Source organism: Convolutriloba macropyga, chromosome 13 (assembly GCF_964194025.1).
Source record: "Convolutriloba macropyga chromosome 13, txConMacr16.3, whole genome shotgun sequence".
In the NCBI taxonomy this organism is placed as follows: domain Eukaryota; kingdom Metazoa; phylum Xenacoelomorpha; order Acoela; family Convolutidae; genus Convolutriloba; species Convolutriloba macropyga.
In genome coordinates this window covers 41,273,730-41,290,075 of record NC_134480.1, presented here as the reverse complement: position 1 = coordinate 41,290,075, position 16,346 = coordinate 41,273,730, and the positions used below count along the sequence as shown (strand labels likewise).

The window sequence follows — 16,346 nt, the reverse complement described above, 5'->3', positions numbered from 1 at the left end:
ATCTAAAAGTCAATACTGATAAAAAGAGCGAAGCCATGGAGAAAATGGAGAAATAGAATGACCAATTGAGGTCAGAACTTCAGCAGTTGGAAAACTATAACCAGTACGTGGCGAGTGAGTGCCGAAGGAAAGACACTATTATTGATAGACAAAAGCATTCTTTTTGAGAACAAGAAAGCCAAAACGAAGGCCACAGAAAAGTGGTTATTCGAGATTCGGAATCAAAATGTATTGAATCGGCCTGCGACATTGTACGAGATTTTGTTGGTAAAAAGTTCTACTTCAAAAGATCGGATCAAAAAACACTACCACAAAATGAGCTTGTTGACGCACCCTGATGGTGGTGGAGATGAGGAGTTTTCCAAGACCATTAATCGAGCATACCAAATACTGATGAACGATGGGGCGCGAGAAGCGTACAACAATTTCGGGCTGTACGAGGCAGAGAAAGTCATGAAGGACGAAAACTGATATCTAAACTTTTTATATGAAAAATAAAAACTTTTTGTATTTTAAAACGTTTATGCATGAAGAGCTGTAAAATTTGTTCGATTTTTTGTGAGTGAGTGGCACACTCTATTCTTATTGAAAGGGGGGCAGTGTGAGTGTCACACGTATGTAAAAAAAAGGTGTACTAAAAACCTTGGGTTTCAAGGTCAAAGATTTCGTTTAAATTTTAATTTATTACTTGAATAATGACTGACACAATCTTGATAGGAGTCGACAGATTGAAATAGACAAAGCTCGGGCTTCGAGCAATACTAACAATTGTGACATATCAGTATTTACTTGGTTAATTTACCACGGTGATAGAACCAATATTGGGTACGGACAAAACAGGATAAAACTCATTCATTGAACAATAAACCTACCTTCAGAGTTAATCACTCAGTTAGATCTTCATTTATTTGAAACCATTCTCTTCTGCTTTTATCTACTTAATAATTAAACTTCAATCCTTGTATTTTAAACAAGTACCACGTTCAATTACAGAAGATAATACATATTGCGCACGGGCGGCTGCTATAGTTCCGTGAACACGCGACTTAGACCATACACGCGTGCCTCTGAAGACCCGTCATGAATATCATCCAATTATCAGTTCTTTTCAAGTGGGCGCTACTTCAAGCAGAATTAGAGAAAAAAGCCCTCAATGTTCAAAATTTTTGCAGAGGTCTCCCTGATATACAAATCCTTTTTCAGGTTGATGGCAACTAAACTGCGAGACAGGCAAATAGGTTAGTTATGGTGATAACGATTATGTTATAAAAGAGTTTGTTAGTATATCTTCAAACAAAATCAAAGTAGTCATCTGACTTGTTTATAATGAGTCAATGAATCTTTCAGATGCCAATTTTCTGCAAAAGCGTTACGACAATTAATATGTTTTAGTTGCATTGAAGCAGCTTTTGAATTTGAATACTGAATTATCGAGGAAGCAGTTAGAATCTGAACCCCAATGGAAGGTATGTTTTTCTTATTTTCTTTTACTCTGATGGACTCACTAATGTGTTTGTTATTTTAGATTCTTGTCGTTGATCGATATGGAAAAGAAATTCTGTTTTCCCTGCTTTCGATGAAGGAAATTCGAGAGCTTGGAGTTACGCTGACTCTGTTAGTGTTGAAGACTTGATTGCCCGTAGGGGGTACTATCGTCTTTTTAGTCCTTTCCAATACAGCTGATTTGTGTGATTTTTTGGATCAAAAATGGCTCGCTCACCTGAGTTTTAAAACTCACTAATATTAGGGTCACTTATGGTTACTCTAAACCCTTCGCAGGTTATTAAAGGACGTATTGTCAACTAAGTCTACTAGAAGTGAAGCCTTGCGACCAAGTTACAGGGCATGCAGAACTGCCATGGGCAATTTTTGAAGCCTTGAATGACCCCGCCCGACCATATGTATTTAACATCCCCATTTGCACACTTATTTAGACTAACGTAAATTTGCCCAATGTTTCAACTATCACATTGTCCGGCATTGGTAGTTTTTTCTTAAAATCTGTTGTATTACAATTCACTCATATGTAGCCTATGTTTTGCTTTTCCGAGAACTGAGCTGTTTAATTACTCTCTAACGGTGTTCATAGCAATTAAATGGGCGCCATTTGTCTTTTTATGCTATTTGCTTGATCGAAGTTTAGTCTGACTATTTGATTTTTCGGCCTCATAAACGAGATAAGCAGGTAAAGCCCGGAGGGCATTAAGTCACCGATAATCTCTTAGAGCTTTACTGCAGCTTTCGAAGTTTAGTCTGACTATTTGATTTTTCGGCCTCATAAACGAGATAAGCAGGTAAAGCCCGGAGGGCATTAAGTCACCGATAATCTCTTAGAGCTTTACTGCATAATATGGGGGGGGGGGGGGCAATTTTTGTTGGTTTGTCCCGCCAATATTTATATTACACCCACAGCAACCGTTTTGTGTTCATCATTGGCTCTGTTAGAATTAAACCTCGTCATGAGTGAGGTTTTTGCATTATTTATTATGAATCCAAGTTTTCCACTGTTTTGTGCGTGATGTCATTCTTCCACCTCTACAAATTTATTTGGGGCTTAGGGACTTCATGTCAGCCTGCTTTTCTTTCTTGAGCCAATGTGACCGATCGATCTATCATGTAGAGAAATACTAAAGTGTAAAACTGAATATTTTGTTGAAGAGATATCTGCATTTTTTTTCATTTCTCGAGGAAAAATAAAAGTGTCAAGTTCTTGATTCAAAAATTTTTTTGTTTCTCTACGCTGTTCATTAAAATTGGTACTTTTAATTGAATTTTGAACGAAAATATTTCTTAAGACTCGAATTGAATTAGTAAATTATTTAATATCAGACATATACTTTGGGAATGGGATTTTCGTGAAAAAATATGAGCTCTCAATTCCTTCTAGTTTCCGAGTTATTGCAATTTTTTGAATATTTTTGAATTTTCCGCTAAAATTGCTTCATAACTTTTTTTGAAAAATTTTTTAAACCGAAAAATTTTGGGGGCCTATTTTATGCCTCCAGTAGGCTTAACGAGGTTTAATTAGGCTGCTTTTAAATTTTGACGGCTGTAGCAGAACTTTTTTCTTTTAAGTTTTTGTTTTTAAGTCCATTTCTTATTTTTCTATATTTTTGTTATCATAGGAACTTCTTTGTTAAAATAGTCCTACTGCCTAGTTTACAGAGTCTCTAAGGGCAGGGGTGTGTGTCAAAATACCCCGTTGCCTGTCCACTTTGATCATGTTTGGACGAGTCAATTTTTGCGTTTGTTTTTTGTACTTGTTGTTACTTATTTGGTACTTGATCAAAGAAATTAATTCTTTTTTTTTCCTAAAAAGGGCTCAAATTGCCGATAAACGGATTTTTAAAAAATGTAGAAGTAAAAAGATAGCAGAAAATTTGTTTACTTAAAATTCTTATATACGATTCAGCTAAATTGAATTTCTTCAGTTTGGTAATTGTGATCAACAGGAGAGATAGGGTCTTCTCCTTATTAAGTTCTTTTTCAGAAGCTGCAAGGTAAATATAAGCCTTCATCTCATTTTTGATTTATCTAATTTCTTTCAAGTAATTAAAAAAATTTTGCAAACAATTTACTTGTACTGCTCACATGTTGCTCTTTAAAATAAAATTTTGCCTTATTTGTTTTGCTCTGATAACAAATTCGCTGTGAATGTTTGATTATGAAGGCGAAATTGGGCTGAATTCGGAATAAATCATAATTTGCTCTTTTTCGACTATAATAGCTTTGAGAATGAACTCTGTTTTATTACTAGTTTTTCAACTTTAAGCTTGTCTAAATACAATTCTAACCATCCCAACCTTCCTAACCTTGTCTATGCTAACCATTACAATTTAAAAATTGTAAGGGGTCTTTTTGCACTGTAAGTTTGAAAAAAACTTCATTTCTATAGGTGTTTTTTTAAAGGTAGGCTGTGTTATTGCGTTTTCATGTATGGAAAGAAATCTGAAGAAAGGCAGGAAGATAGGTCAATAAAGCTCTGCATTTATGAGCTATATTTCCAATTTCTTGTGAGAAAAAGGTATACTTTATTAAGAGTTTTCAAACGGACTTTCAAAGAGAAATAATAGATGAACATACCACTTTTTTGTACTTCATTTTCTTTCAAATTAAGGTTGAAATGTTTAGTCGCTTTAATAGTGTGTCTCTTGTTCTATGAATCAGATTAAAGGTTATTCATCAAATAATGAAAAATAGTGATTATTCGGCTAAAATTCTACTTTATGTCCGCTCCGAAATAAAATAATTTAAATAATTATTGCTCTCAACAAAAGATGGTGACGTTCATATCAGTGCTGTGGTCTTTTTGGGGACATTTTGTCTGGATCAATTTTTCATCTGATGCTTTCGACTCAGTCCTCAAAACAAGGGTAAAAAGGTCAGGACCATTGGGCTTGACTTTGTTGGGTAGTTTTCTTAGGGCTTCACTGGTCTCTAATTGTACAATTCACCAAAACCGTTGATAAGTCATAATTTATTGTTTGAAAAGCAGTTTTGGTGCCCTCCTGTGTTTCGCCTCTCGTCGACCTCCTCCAATTCCACACACCTTAACCACCTGGCTGCCCGCTTTTGACTCCACGCCCCATCACTGCGCACCCCAACCACCCTCCCGCCAAAGCTGTGATGCATGCAATTCGATCCTCCCTCAGTTCAGCTCAAGCTAGCCTTACTAAGTCGAAGCTATCTACTACCAAATCAACATTTGATTCGTTTGAGAGCAATTCTCCCGACGTTAGTCGGTTAATTTTTCTTTCATTTTTTCTCTACCTGTTGATTTTCTGTCTTGGACAAGAGGCTACGTTTTTAAGCCAGGCTCGTGTTATTAGCTCATTTAAACTGTTAGCTGCTCAATTTTTAGGAATTGGGAAAATAAATATCCTTTTCGCGGAAAACATGTGCGCTGCATAATTGGCGCAGTTCGCGCAATCCTTGTATAGAAGATGATGTGTGGTATTTTTATATTAAAATTGAAGCTAGATCCTGATCTTTCAAAAAAAATTATTAATTTAAATTTTAAGCAACAAATATTTTAAGTTAAATTTCAGTGTTTACATAGCTCAATTATTGATTTTCTTCAACACGCGTGATATTTTTACATACATCCGTGATTTTTATGTCAGATTAGCATCCAAGAACATTAATTGCAAACACATAACAGATCTTCCCTTTTCTATCAGAATTTGTTACTAGCGAATTTGCAGCAATATACTTTTAAATAAAGCGATTCAAAAATTTGCCAAATATATTTTAATGCATTAATAACAATTTGGGTGGATTGTAATGCTCCTAAAACTTTCTAAAATGCAGTTGAAGTTTCATGGCTTTAGAAAGACAAAAATTTACGCTAATTGCTCGAAAAAAATCGAAACTCGATTATAATGGTCCTGTTGAACGTAATTTTGATGAATTATTTTGCTTAATAAAGTACTCTTCTGTATATCATGGAGCGCACTGTTCATGTCTTTTAGTCTTCAGAGCAATGTTATCCCCCGCTCAAGCAATTTCTTGAAACTGGGAGCAAGCAAGATTTAAGGAAATCGGAGTCATAATTAAAATGCTCTCAAAAACAGCTGGTTTGCAGTTTACTTATGCAGTTGATACGTTTCCTTGATGTGGTTCCGTGAACTCGCGACTTTGATAGACCATACACGCGTGCCTCTGAAGACCCGTCATGAAAATTATCCAATTCTCAGTTCTTTTTAAGTGGGCGCTATTTCAAGTAGAATTAGAGAGAAAAGCCCTCAATGTTCAAAATTTTTGCAGAGGTCTCCCTGATATACAAAACCTTTTTCAGGTTGATGGCAACTAAATTGCGAGACAGACAAATAGGTTAGTTATGGTGATAACGATTAAGTTATAAAAGAGTTCTTTGTTAGTATATCTTGAAACGAAATCAAATTAGTCATCTGACTTGTATATAATGAGTCAATAAATCATTCAGATGCCAATTTTCTGCAGAAGCCTTACGACAATTAATGTTTTAGTTGCATTGAAGCAGCTCTTGATTTTGAATACTGAATTATGGAGGAAGCAGTTAGAATCTGAACCCCAATGGAAGGTATGTTTTTTCTTATTTTCTTTTACTCTGATGAACTCACATATGTGTTTGTTGTTTTAGATTCTTGTCGTTGATCGATATGGAAAAGAAATTCTGTTTTCTTGCTTTCGATGAAGGAATTAGAGCTTGGAGTTACACTGACTCTGTTAGTATTGAAGAGTTGATTGCCCGTGGGGGTTTCTATCGTCTTTTTAGTCGTTTCCAATACAGCTGATATGTATTTTTTTGGATCAAAATTGGAGTGTTCACCTTAGTTTTACAACTCACTAATATTAGGGTCATTTATGGTTACTCTAAAACCTTCGCATGTTATTAAAGGACGTCTTGTCAACTAAGTCTACTAGAAGTGAAGCCTTGCGACCAAGTTACAGGGCAGGCAGAACTGCCATGGGCAATTTTTGAAGCATTGAATGACCCCGCCCGACCATATTTATTTAACATCCCCATTTGCACACTTATTTAGACTAACGTAAATTTGCCCAAAGTTTCAACTATCACATTGTCCGGCATTGGTAGTTTTTTCTTAAAATCTGTTGTATTACAATTCACTCCTATGTAGCCTATGTTTTGCTTTTCCGAGAACTGAGCTGTTTAATTACTCTCTAACGGTGTTCGTAGCAATTAAATGGGCGCCATTTGTCTTTTTATGATATTTGCTTGATCGAAGTTTAGTCTGACTATTTGATTTTTCGGCCTCATAAACGAGATAAGCAGCTAAAGCCCGGAGGGCATTAAGTCACCGATAATCTCTTAGAGCTTTACTGCATAATACGGGGGGGGGGGCAATTTTTGTTGGTTTGTCCCGCCAATATTTATATTACACCCACAGCAACCGTTTTATGTTCATCATTGGCTCTGTTAGAATTAAAGCTCGTCATGAGTGAGGTTTTTGCCTTATTTCTTAGGAATCAAGTTTTCCGCTGTTTTTTGCGTAATGTCATTTTTCCACCTCTACAAAATTATTTGGGGCTTAGGGACTTCATATCAGCCTGCTTTTCTTCCTTAAGCCAATGTGACCGATCGGTGTATCTTGTAGAGAGATACTAAAGTGTAGAGCTGAATATTTTGTTGGAGATATCTGCATTTTTTCATTTCCCGAGGAAAAATAAAAGTTTCAAGTTCTTGATTCAAAAAATTTTTCTGTTTCTGTACGCTGTGCATGAAAATTGGTACTTTTATTTGAATTTTGAACGAAAACATTTCTTAAGACTCGAATTGAATTAGTAAAGTATTTAATATCAGACACATACTTTGGGGGTGGGATTTTTGTGAATAAATTTGAGCTCTCAATTCCTTCTAGTTTCCGAGTTATCGCAATTGTTCAATATTTTTAAATTTTCTGCTAAAATTGCCTCTTAAAATCTTAGAAAAATTTTTTAAACCGAAAGATTTTGGAGGCCTATTTTATGCCTCCAGTAGCCTTAACGAGGTTTAATTACGCTGCTTTCAAATTTTGACGGCTGTAGCAACATTTTTTTTCTTTTAAGTTTTTGTTTTTAAGTCAATTTCTTATTTTTCTATATTTTTGTTATCATAGGAACTTCTTTGTTAAAATAGTCCTACTGCCTAGTTTACAGAGTCTCTAAGGGCAGGGGTGTGGGTCAAAATACCCCGTTGCCTGTTCACTTTGGTCATGTTTGTACGAGTCAATTTTTGCGTTTGTTTTTTGTACTTGTTACTTATTTGGTACTTGATCAAAGAAATTAATTCTTTTTTTTTTCCTAAAAAAAGGCTCAAATTGCCGATAAACGGATTTTTAAAAAATGTAGAAGTAAAAAGATAGCAGAAAATTTGTTTACTTAAAATTCTTATATAGGATTCAGCTAAATTGAATTTCTTCAGTTTGGTAATTGTGATCAACAGGAGAGATAGGGTCTTCTCCTTATTAAGTTCTTTTTCAGAAGCTGCAAGGTAAATATAAGCCTTCATCTCATTTTTGATTTATCTAATTTCTTTCAAGTAATTAAAAAAATTTTGCAAACAATTTACTTGTACTGCTCACATTTTAAAACTTACTTTAAAATAAAATTTTGCCTTATTTGTTTTGCTCTGATAACAAATTCGCTGTGGATGTTTGATTATGAAGGCGAAATTGGGCTGAATTCGGAATAAATCATAAGTTGCCCTTTTTCGACTATAATAGCTTTGAGAATGAACTCTGTTTTATTACTAGTGTTTGAACTTTAAGCTCGTCTAAATACAATTCTAACCATCCCAACCTTCCTAACCTTGTCAATGCTAACCATTACAATTTAAAAATTGTAAGGAGTCTTTTTGCGCTGTAAGTTTGAAAAAAACTTCATCATTTCTATAGGTGTTTTTGTAAAGGTAGGCTGTGGTATTGCGTTTTCTTGTTTATGGAAAGAAATCTGAAGAAAGGCTGGAAGATAGGTCTGCAATATAGCTCTGCATTTATGAGCTATATTTCCAATTTCTGGTGAGAAAACGGTTATAAAGAATTTTTAAACGGACTTTCGAAGAGAAATAATAGATGAACATACAACTTTTTTGTACTTCATTTTCTTTCAAATTAAGGTTGAAATGTTTAGACGCTTTAATAGTGTGTCTCTTGTTCTATGAATCAGATTAAAGGTTATTCATCAAATAATGAAAAATAGTGATTATTCGGCTAAAATTCTACTTTATGTCCGCTCCGAAATAAAATAATTTAAATAATTATTGCTCTCAACAAAAGATGGCGACGTTCATATCAGTGCTGTGGTCTTTTTGGGGACATTTTGTCTGGATCAATTTTTCATCTGATGCTTTCGACTCAGTCCTCAAAACAAGGGTAAAAAGGTCAGGACCATTGGGCTTGACTTTGTTGGGTAGTTTTCTTAGGGCTTCACTGGTCTCTAATTGTACAATTCACCAAAACCGTTGATAAGTCATAATTTATTGTTTGAAAAGCAGTTTTGGTGCCCTCCTGTGTTTCGCCTCTCGTCGACCTCCTCCAATTCCACACACCTTAACCACCTGGCTGCCCGCTTTTGACTCCACGCCCCATCACTGCGCACCCCAACCACCCTCCCGCCAAAGCTGTGATGCATGCAATTCGATCCTCCCTCAGTTCAGCTCAAGCTAGCCTTACTAAGTCGAAGCTATCTACTACCAAATCAACATTTGATTCGTTTGAGAGCAATTCTCCCGACGTTAGTCGGTTAATTTTTCTTTCATATTTTCTCTACCTGTTGATTTTCTGTCTTGGACAAGAGGCTACGTTTTTAAGCCAGGCTCGTGTTATTAGCTCATTTAAACTGTTAGCTGCTCAATTTTTAGGAATTGGGAAAATAAATATCCTTTTCGCGGAAAACATGTGCGCTGCATAATTGGCGCAGTTCGCGCAATCCTTGTATAGAAGATGATGTGTGCTATTTTTGTATTAAAATTGAAGCTAGATACTAATCTTCCAAAAAATTTAAAGTAAATTTTAAGCAACGAACATTTTAAATTAAATTTAGGTGTTTACATAGCTCAATTATTGATTTTCTTCAACGCGTGTTTTTTTTTTACATACATCCATGATTATTTTTTCAGATTAGCAAGCAAGAACAATAATTGCAAACGCTCATAATTGATCTTCCCCTTTTTAATCATAATTTGTTGCTTGCGAATTTGCAGCAATACACTTTTAAATGAAGCAACTCAAAAATTCGCCAAATATTTTTTTATGCAGTAATAACAATTTGGGTGAATGGTAATGCACTTAAAAGCTGTATTTGAAGTTCTATAGCTTCAGAAAAATGTTAACACTAATGGCGGGAAAATAAATTTGAACTCAATTATAATGAGATCAAATCGTCTGAACTTGTTGGATATGTATTAACTTTTATTGATAGGATGTACAAGTGATATTGTCCTTTTTGTAACTATCTTTAATTCTCAGAACTTTCAGAGCTCAAGATTCTTAGTGTTTATCTTAGTAATTCCTCCTTAAGTGTGAAAAAATACGAAAAAGTCATTTCTGTCCGAAAAGAAATGTATAATGTTTAAAAGGTATAAATCTCGAATGTAAGTGTTTAAATATATACCAGTAGATATATACAAGAAAAAGTAACTCAAGATTGATGTTTAGGCTGATACATTCAGAAAGAGAGGCAATTGAAGATGTACCAGCAATATACTTCTGCATTCCGAGTGAAGAAAACATCCAAAGAATCAGTACAGTACGTTCTTCATTTTTTGAAAAACTTGAAAACATTGAGTTGTGTTTGAGTTTGAGTAATTTTAGGATTGTGGTTGTAATTTATACGAGAAGTTTCATCTCAATTTCATCGGTCAAGTACCACGGCGGCTGCTGGAAGATCTTGCAACAAGAACAGTTCAAACGAATTCTGCTAACTTAATTGCAAAGGTGAGATAATTTTGATATTGAATTTTGAAAATAATGCAGCACAGTATCCAAGGTGCACATATTCATCACAGTATTTTTGGTTAAAAATGAACATACTGATGAAGTTTTACAGGTTAATAAGTGTTTTAAGAAAATTTTTAGCATGCAAAAATTTACTGCGAGTAAATTCCGTCTGAAATTTGCATCCTCAAGCTGCGTCTGTCCTACTGTTTTGATATTTTTGGCTCTTTTTTCCAAAGTCTTCGTTTCCTGTCCAGCAGGATCAATGTTGCACTTAAAGTATTTATATGGTCATATGGTCAAGTATAATGAGAGATATAAAAGTCAATTGTTTAAAATGGAAGCGGAAATGTAAAAGTCACGACTTCTGGGATCTATTCTGCCCCCCTCAGTGTTTTTATGAGCACCAGTTACAAATTATATGTTATATAGCACATTATTACATAATAAATAGCGCCTGGGGGCGTAACAGATTTGAGCCCGCTAAGCTGGGGTGCGGGACAGAACAGATCAGACTTCTGTGTGACCACATTTTTATCATAATGATTCTTGATTGTCCATATCAGTTGATCTGCTCTTTTACTTACACTCTATTTGAAATATACCAATCTTTTAAGAGAAAGGCGTATCTGAATAATCCAAGTTAGGATTTCCACTCCTACATCGATACATTATCCGTCAGAGGACCGAGTTTGAGTAAAAGGTGTTAATATAAGGTAAAAATAAGTCCAATTACCCGAGAAAACAAATTGCAACTTTGTTTTGATTTGGTGCGCACAATCGATTATCTCTCGGAAGTGTACCTCCCCTTTGGCCGGAGCCTTGGGTTTTTAGTCGTCAGACCTTTAGAGGAATGAGTTTCAAGCCATGAGGACCAGAGCGTCGGTGCGAAGATCTGGGGTCCAGCTCTTTGAGGAGTCCCGTGAGCCTAAAGTGTCTTTAAAAGCATCTTTCGGGAGATAGCAGAGCATGTTTGTCTGGACCAAACATGTAGTGTAGTCACTCTTTATCTTTTAGCTCTGCGATCACAGTTGCAACACTACTGTGATGATATTTCTGTGACTACCTCTACATTTATCTTGTCTGGACCATACACAGTATTTCCTTCTAAAAGGCTTTCATTTCAGATTTTGCACAGGGATCACACACAGTTTTCTCTTCCACTACTAATCAGCTTTCAGTGAATACATTGTAGCAGTCATCCCAGCTCCCTCACATCTGAACCATGCTAACCCTGCGTTCTTTGCCCGCTAACAAGGGTTTCTGGTCGCTTAGAGTTTGCAAGAGACTTCATTGGAGTCTAGCCACTTCACTGCTTAATGATCAAATCTTCATCTACTATTCTCGATTTCACTTTCGTTACTTTGTTGACTTTTGAATCAGTTAACTTTGACCATCTTTCGCTCATTGGAGACCTTTCCAACAGATGAAGTCAGCGAGACATGACTACAAGAGCCACTTTTGTTCACAGGGTCCCGCCAACAACCACTTTTGCTCCCTTCTTTCAAGGGCGCTATTCCAAGCTCTGCCTCAACTCCTTCATCTCAGGCTTTTGCCTGCGCTAATGAGTATAGGACTGACAAGGAATTCTTTTGAAGTAATTTGTTTTAAGCCAAGGTGGCTTGTTCAGGGCTCAATCCTCTCAGCTTTGCTAACTTCAGCTTTGCTAACTTCCTCTAGCGGAGCTAACGGTAGTTACCCAGGGGCCCCACGTGGAGGTTACTGACCAAAGTAACATTGTGGTTGCCGAATTTCAACAATTTAAACGTCTTACTTTTTGCGAAATGAACAATGGAGAGATGATGATGATGAGAGGGTTTTAGCACATTTCATGACCTCAGTGAAATAATTGAATCAGTGCAATTTCAATGCAAATTTAAAAAAAGCTGTCAGACTTGGTGGTGGATTTAATAGAGACAGCTATTTCTCTTAGTCCTAGCTTTCGAGTCAAAAAGTGCTCTGCAAATTGAAATGAACTGCACTTGCACCTCGAAATACATTTCAATATTTCTAATTCAGAGATCAGATGCAGGATAATCGACGTGTATTGTCGAGCTCTCCTCAAAGTGCAATGATTTATTCGAATATACTGTTGAATTTGTCAATCGTTTTAGGTGTTTGACCAGTATTTGAACTTCATCGCCCTGGAGCCATGTTTGTTCACACTCCGACACAGTAACAGAGATGTCATTTCATACCACAGTTAGTACCCATTTAATCAGTACAACAGGTTCTTCCTTTTTGTCGCAGTTAGGTTGTCTATCTGTCTATGGCGTCAAAGAACAGTGTTCAATTCTAGGGGCATTGATTAATTGCTCTCAAACGAAGTTTGTAGCAATTATATTAGTCCTGTCGGTCTTTTTTTATGCGATTTTTCGCTTGACCGATTTTTCGTGTGACGCTTTTGACTTTTCGTCCTCAAAAACGGTATAAACAGGTAGCGCCCAGCGGGCATTAAGTGCTCTTAGAGCCTTTCAGCTCTGTTTCAGCTCAAACTGTTTTGGAGACTTGAAATTAATGTGTGAAGAGCGGTTCTTTGAGGTTGAAGACACCCCCCCCCCCCCCCAACTGTTGACCCCCCACTATTGCCCCCCACCCCCCCCCCACCGTGCTGTTGCCCCCCCACCCGACTGTTGCCACCCCCATCAGCACCTCCCCCCATGGCTAGTTACTGACGAACAACCGGTCGCTAAAAACACGCAAATTTATACAAATTTTCACAATTTTTTTCAAGCTTTTTGAAAATTTTTGTCATTTTTGTACAACTTTTGTCAAATTTTTGAGTTATATCAACCCTAGATGTCAAGGAACCCACTCTATGGTTTGATAATAGGTTACTGCACAGTTTCTACTGGTAATAGAATGGTTTCAACATTTCAACTTCGCGATTTTTGCAATTTTTTGAAAAAACTTGCAAATTTTTTCAAGGTTTTTGAAAATTTTTGTCGGTTTTTAGGTTTATCCAGCCTCAAGAGCCAAGGAGCCTCCTCTAGGGTTTGATAATGGGTATAGTTTATAGACGTAATGGTTTTTTTTTCCAGATTTCAACATCACGAATTTTAACATTTTTTTAAAAAAAATAGCATTTCTTAATTTTTTAAAACATTTATTGCCATTATTCCAGATTTTTCAGCCTCCAGAGTTCAGAAAACCTGCTTAAGGTCTTGATAATATGTGGCTGCATGGTTTTAAGTGGCAAAGGAATGGTTTTCAACTTTTTGATATCACAATTTTATCTATTTGTTTTTATAAAACATGCAATTTTCAAGCTGCTTAGTTTCTAGAGTTAATGGAATGGTTATCATTATTTTAATGACTCGAGTTTTAGAAATTTTTTGATAAATTTGAGTTGAAAATTTTTTGAAAATTTATTATCAGGTTCCAAGTGTATGGATCTTTATGAGCCCATGAAACTGTTTAAGGCTTGAAATAAGCATACTATATGGTCTCTTGAGACAATGGAATGGTGTTCTGAAGATATTATAATCACGAGTTTTTGCAAGATTTTTATTAAAATTTGCAATTGTTTTAAAAATTTTTGATTATTTTTGTCCTTTTCTGAGTTTAACTATCATTACTGACCAACGAACCTTTTCAAGTCTTGCAGATTGATTACTTGACAAAAATCCGGAGACAAAAAATGTTTTTGAACATGTTCTTTACTGCGAAACGTGGAAACTTTTCTTTGGAATTTTGCATTTTAAGTTTTTTTCTATATGATTTAGTTACTAACAAGTTTAGAAAACTTGAAGTTGTAGAGTCGAATCTCATCATGGAAAAAATTCATAGCTCTCTCTCGCTCTCTGTGTTAGCTGGCGTTTCTTTCCTTCTCCTTCTTGCTCACTTTTAATCTCTCTCTCTCTCTCTCTCTCTCTCTCTCTCTCCTCTCTCTCTCTCCTTAATTCTTTTGTTGATGCCGCACTTCAGCGGCTGTTATATGGCGTGATGTCATCGTCTATTACCCTAATCTCAGGCCCCTTCAATCAAGCTAAATCTATCCTCACTGAACATTGGCTCGGTACTGACGAAGCCAACCGCTCGCCTGTCGTTTGAGAGCAATTCGCCCGACGTTAGTCGGTTATGTTATGATTTGTAATTACGTTAAAAGTGTTGGTGAACAGGCTTTGACATTTTGAAAAAATAATAGCGCTGATTGGATGTGTAAGATTTCAGCTCAGGAGTACTATTTGTTTAACATCCTGTTCTGCTTTATTTTTTTATTAAAATGTTTTGGGGTACAATCAAATGGGCAAGGTGGAAAAGAGGATCTATCTGATCTCATTTGTCCTCTTGGTGTTTACCCTTTATTATATCAGTTACTTCTTTGAAATATTGTACGAGTAAAGAAACACTGAAGCAATTTTCTTGTCGTTCTTAGTGTTGATCTCGGGCTATGCAAAACCGTTCGAAATGAGATGAATTTATGTATAGTTGAATTGAATTGTTTACCAGCATTATATGTCAATACTTTCATCAGAAAAAGGTTAAGCACGAAAGGCTGAAGGACTTCCATGTTGGTATTGCATACATAATTGAATAATTATTTCACATGCATCGAATACAGATTTGACAGTATATTGTCTGGTAAAACAGAATTGCTGTTTTCATTTCTTGCCAACCGCAGACAAAAGGTAAAACTTAGTGGCATGTTCTCTGATTGTGAAATTGTGAATCACGGTGTGCCACAGGGAACTGTTCTAGGACCACTCATTTTTCTTTTATATGTGAACGATTTCTCATCTAATATAAACACAACGGAAAAAGCAATTCAATTCGCAGATGTCACAAGTATTGTCTGTTGTGGACAGGAAAGTAGCTTACATGGAAAAGTCAAGGAAATTTCACAAAAAAAAACAGAAGAATATATAGAAATGAACAAACTAACTTTGAATACAAACAAAACCGAATTAATCTTTTTCTCGCGCAATAATTCTGATTTCGGATCTATTTTTAATAGCCGCGTCCTTAATTCTAGGCGGCTATTATAGCGCTCCTAAATTTTTTTGTTACTTCGTCTAACAGATTTTTGTTTCGTCTTACCGTGACTTCTTGGAATTGACTTTTTCAATGACTTACCTCACTAAAAAAAGACTTCTGAGCTCACTTATGAAACTTTAAATTTTATGAACATTTACTTATTAAAGGTCAATAGTGTGCATCTAAGTAGTGCCAAACATATGCCCTAATTCTTGAATATTAGAGTCTTGAGTTTTTGATTTCGAATATTAATTTTGGGATCTTTTCCGTTTGTGCCCCCCCCCCCCCCACAAATATTGCACGTGCATCTGGGGGGTGCAAATGATATGCGCCCACTAAGCTGAGGGAGCACAAAATGAAAAGATCCTAATTTTGAAAAGCCCTATTAGGGCTTTCTCCTTATAGAGCTTATATGTCTCATAGAAATGACAGTCCGAATCTTACCCAAAAAGTCTAGTGGTCTATTAAAGGACTGGTGGTCGATCTGTCTATTTTATTTCTATAGTTGTTTCAATTCTTGTAACGCCACAAGCGTCTATTGCGGCTATTTTCCGGCAATCTGCCGGCTATGTTTTTTTTTACAAAAAGGATGTTCTGACAACACAAAGTTGCAGATATCTTGGTATTCAAATTGACAGAAATCTTAATTTCGATAAGCAGCTGAATAAAACCTTAAAAATGATGGCTCATTCTATAAGATCAATATACCTAATATGACATCAATTTCCCCTGAACGCGTGCATTCTTCTGAAATCACTTGTGCTTTCACATTTATCGTTTTTGGCAGTCTTTTCAAAATTTATCTGCAAAAAACCTAAAACGCCTTAACCGACAGATTAACTTTGGTATAAAGGTGTACTTCCTACGCAAAAATCATGAAAAAACGAGAGATCTATTAAATCAGACAAAGACCTACCAGCTGAGCTAATAATAGCAAAAATGTTGCCAATCAAA

General features: G+C 35.8%; 2 protein-coding genes across 5 annotated transcripts in view; one reads left to right on the top strand and one right to left on the bottom strand.

The window, feature by feature from the left end:
* Positions 1-16,346, bottom strand: part of LOC142352235 (nucleoporin p54-like) — a 608,913-nt gene that overhangs the window by 237,095 nt on the left and 355,472 nt on the right. The window lies entirely within an intron of this gene.
* Positions 1-16,346, top strand: part of LOC142352233 (sec1 family domain-containing protein 1-like) — a 354,741-nt gene that overhangs the window by 308,619 nt on the left and 29,776 nt on the right. The window contains exons 2-7 of one of the 2 annotated variants that reach the window (XM_075404694.1): positions 1,204-1,238; positions 1,393-1,466; positions 1,526-1,614; positions 10,137-10,227; positions 10,293-10,415; positions 12,530-12,617. In XM_075404694.1, coding sequence (XP_075260809.1) covers positions 1,208-1,238; positions 1,393-1,466; positions 1,526-1,614; positions 10,137-10,227; positions 10,293-10,415; positions 12,530-12,617 — 496 coding nt within the window. In that variant the 5' untranslated portion in view covers positions 1,204-1,207. Of the gene's footprint in view, positions 1-1,201; positions 1,239-1,392; positions 1,467-1,525; positions 1,615-10,136; positions 10,228-10,292; positions 10,416-12,529; positions 12,618-16,346 lie in introns of both variants that reach the window. The other variant, XM_075404693.1, reaches the window with a different exon arrangement.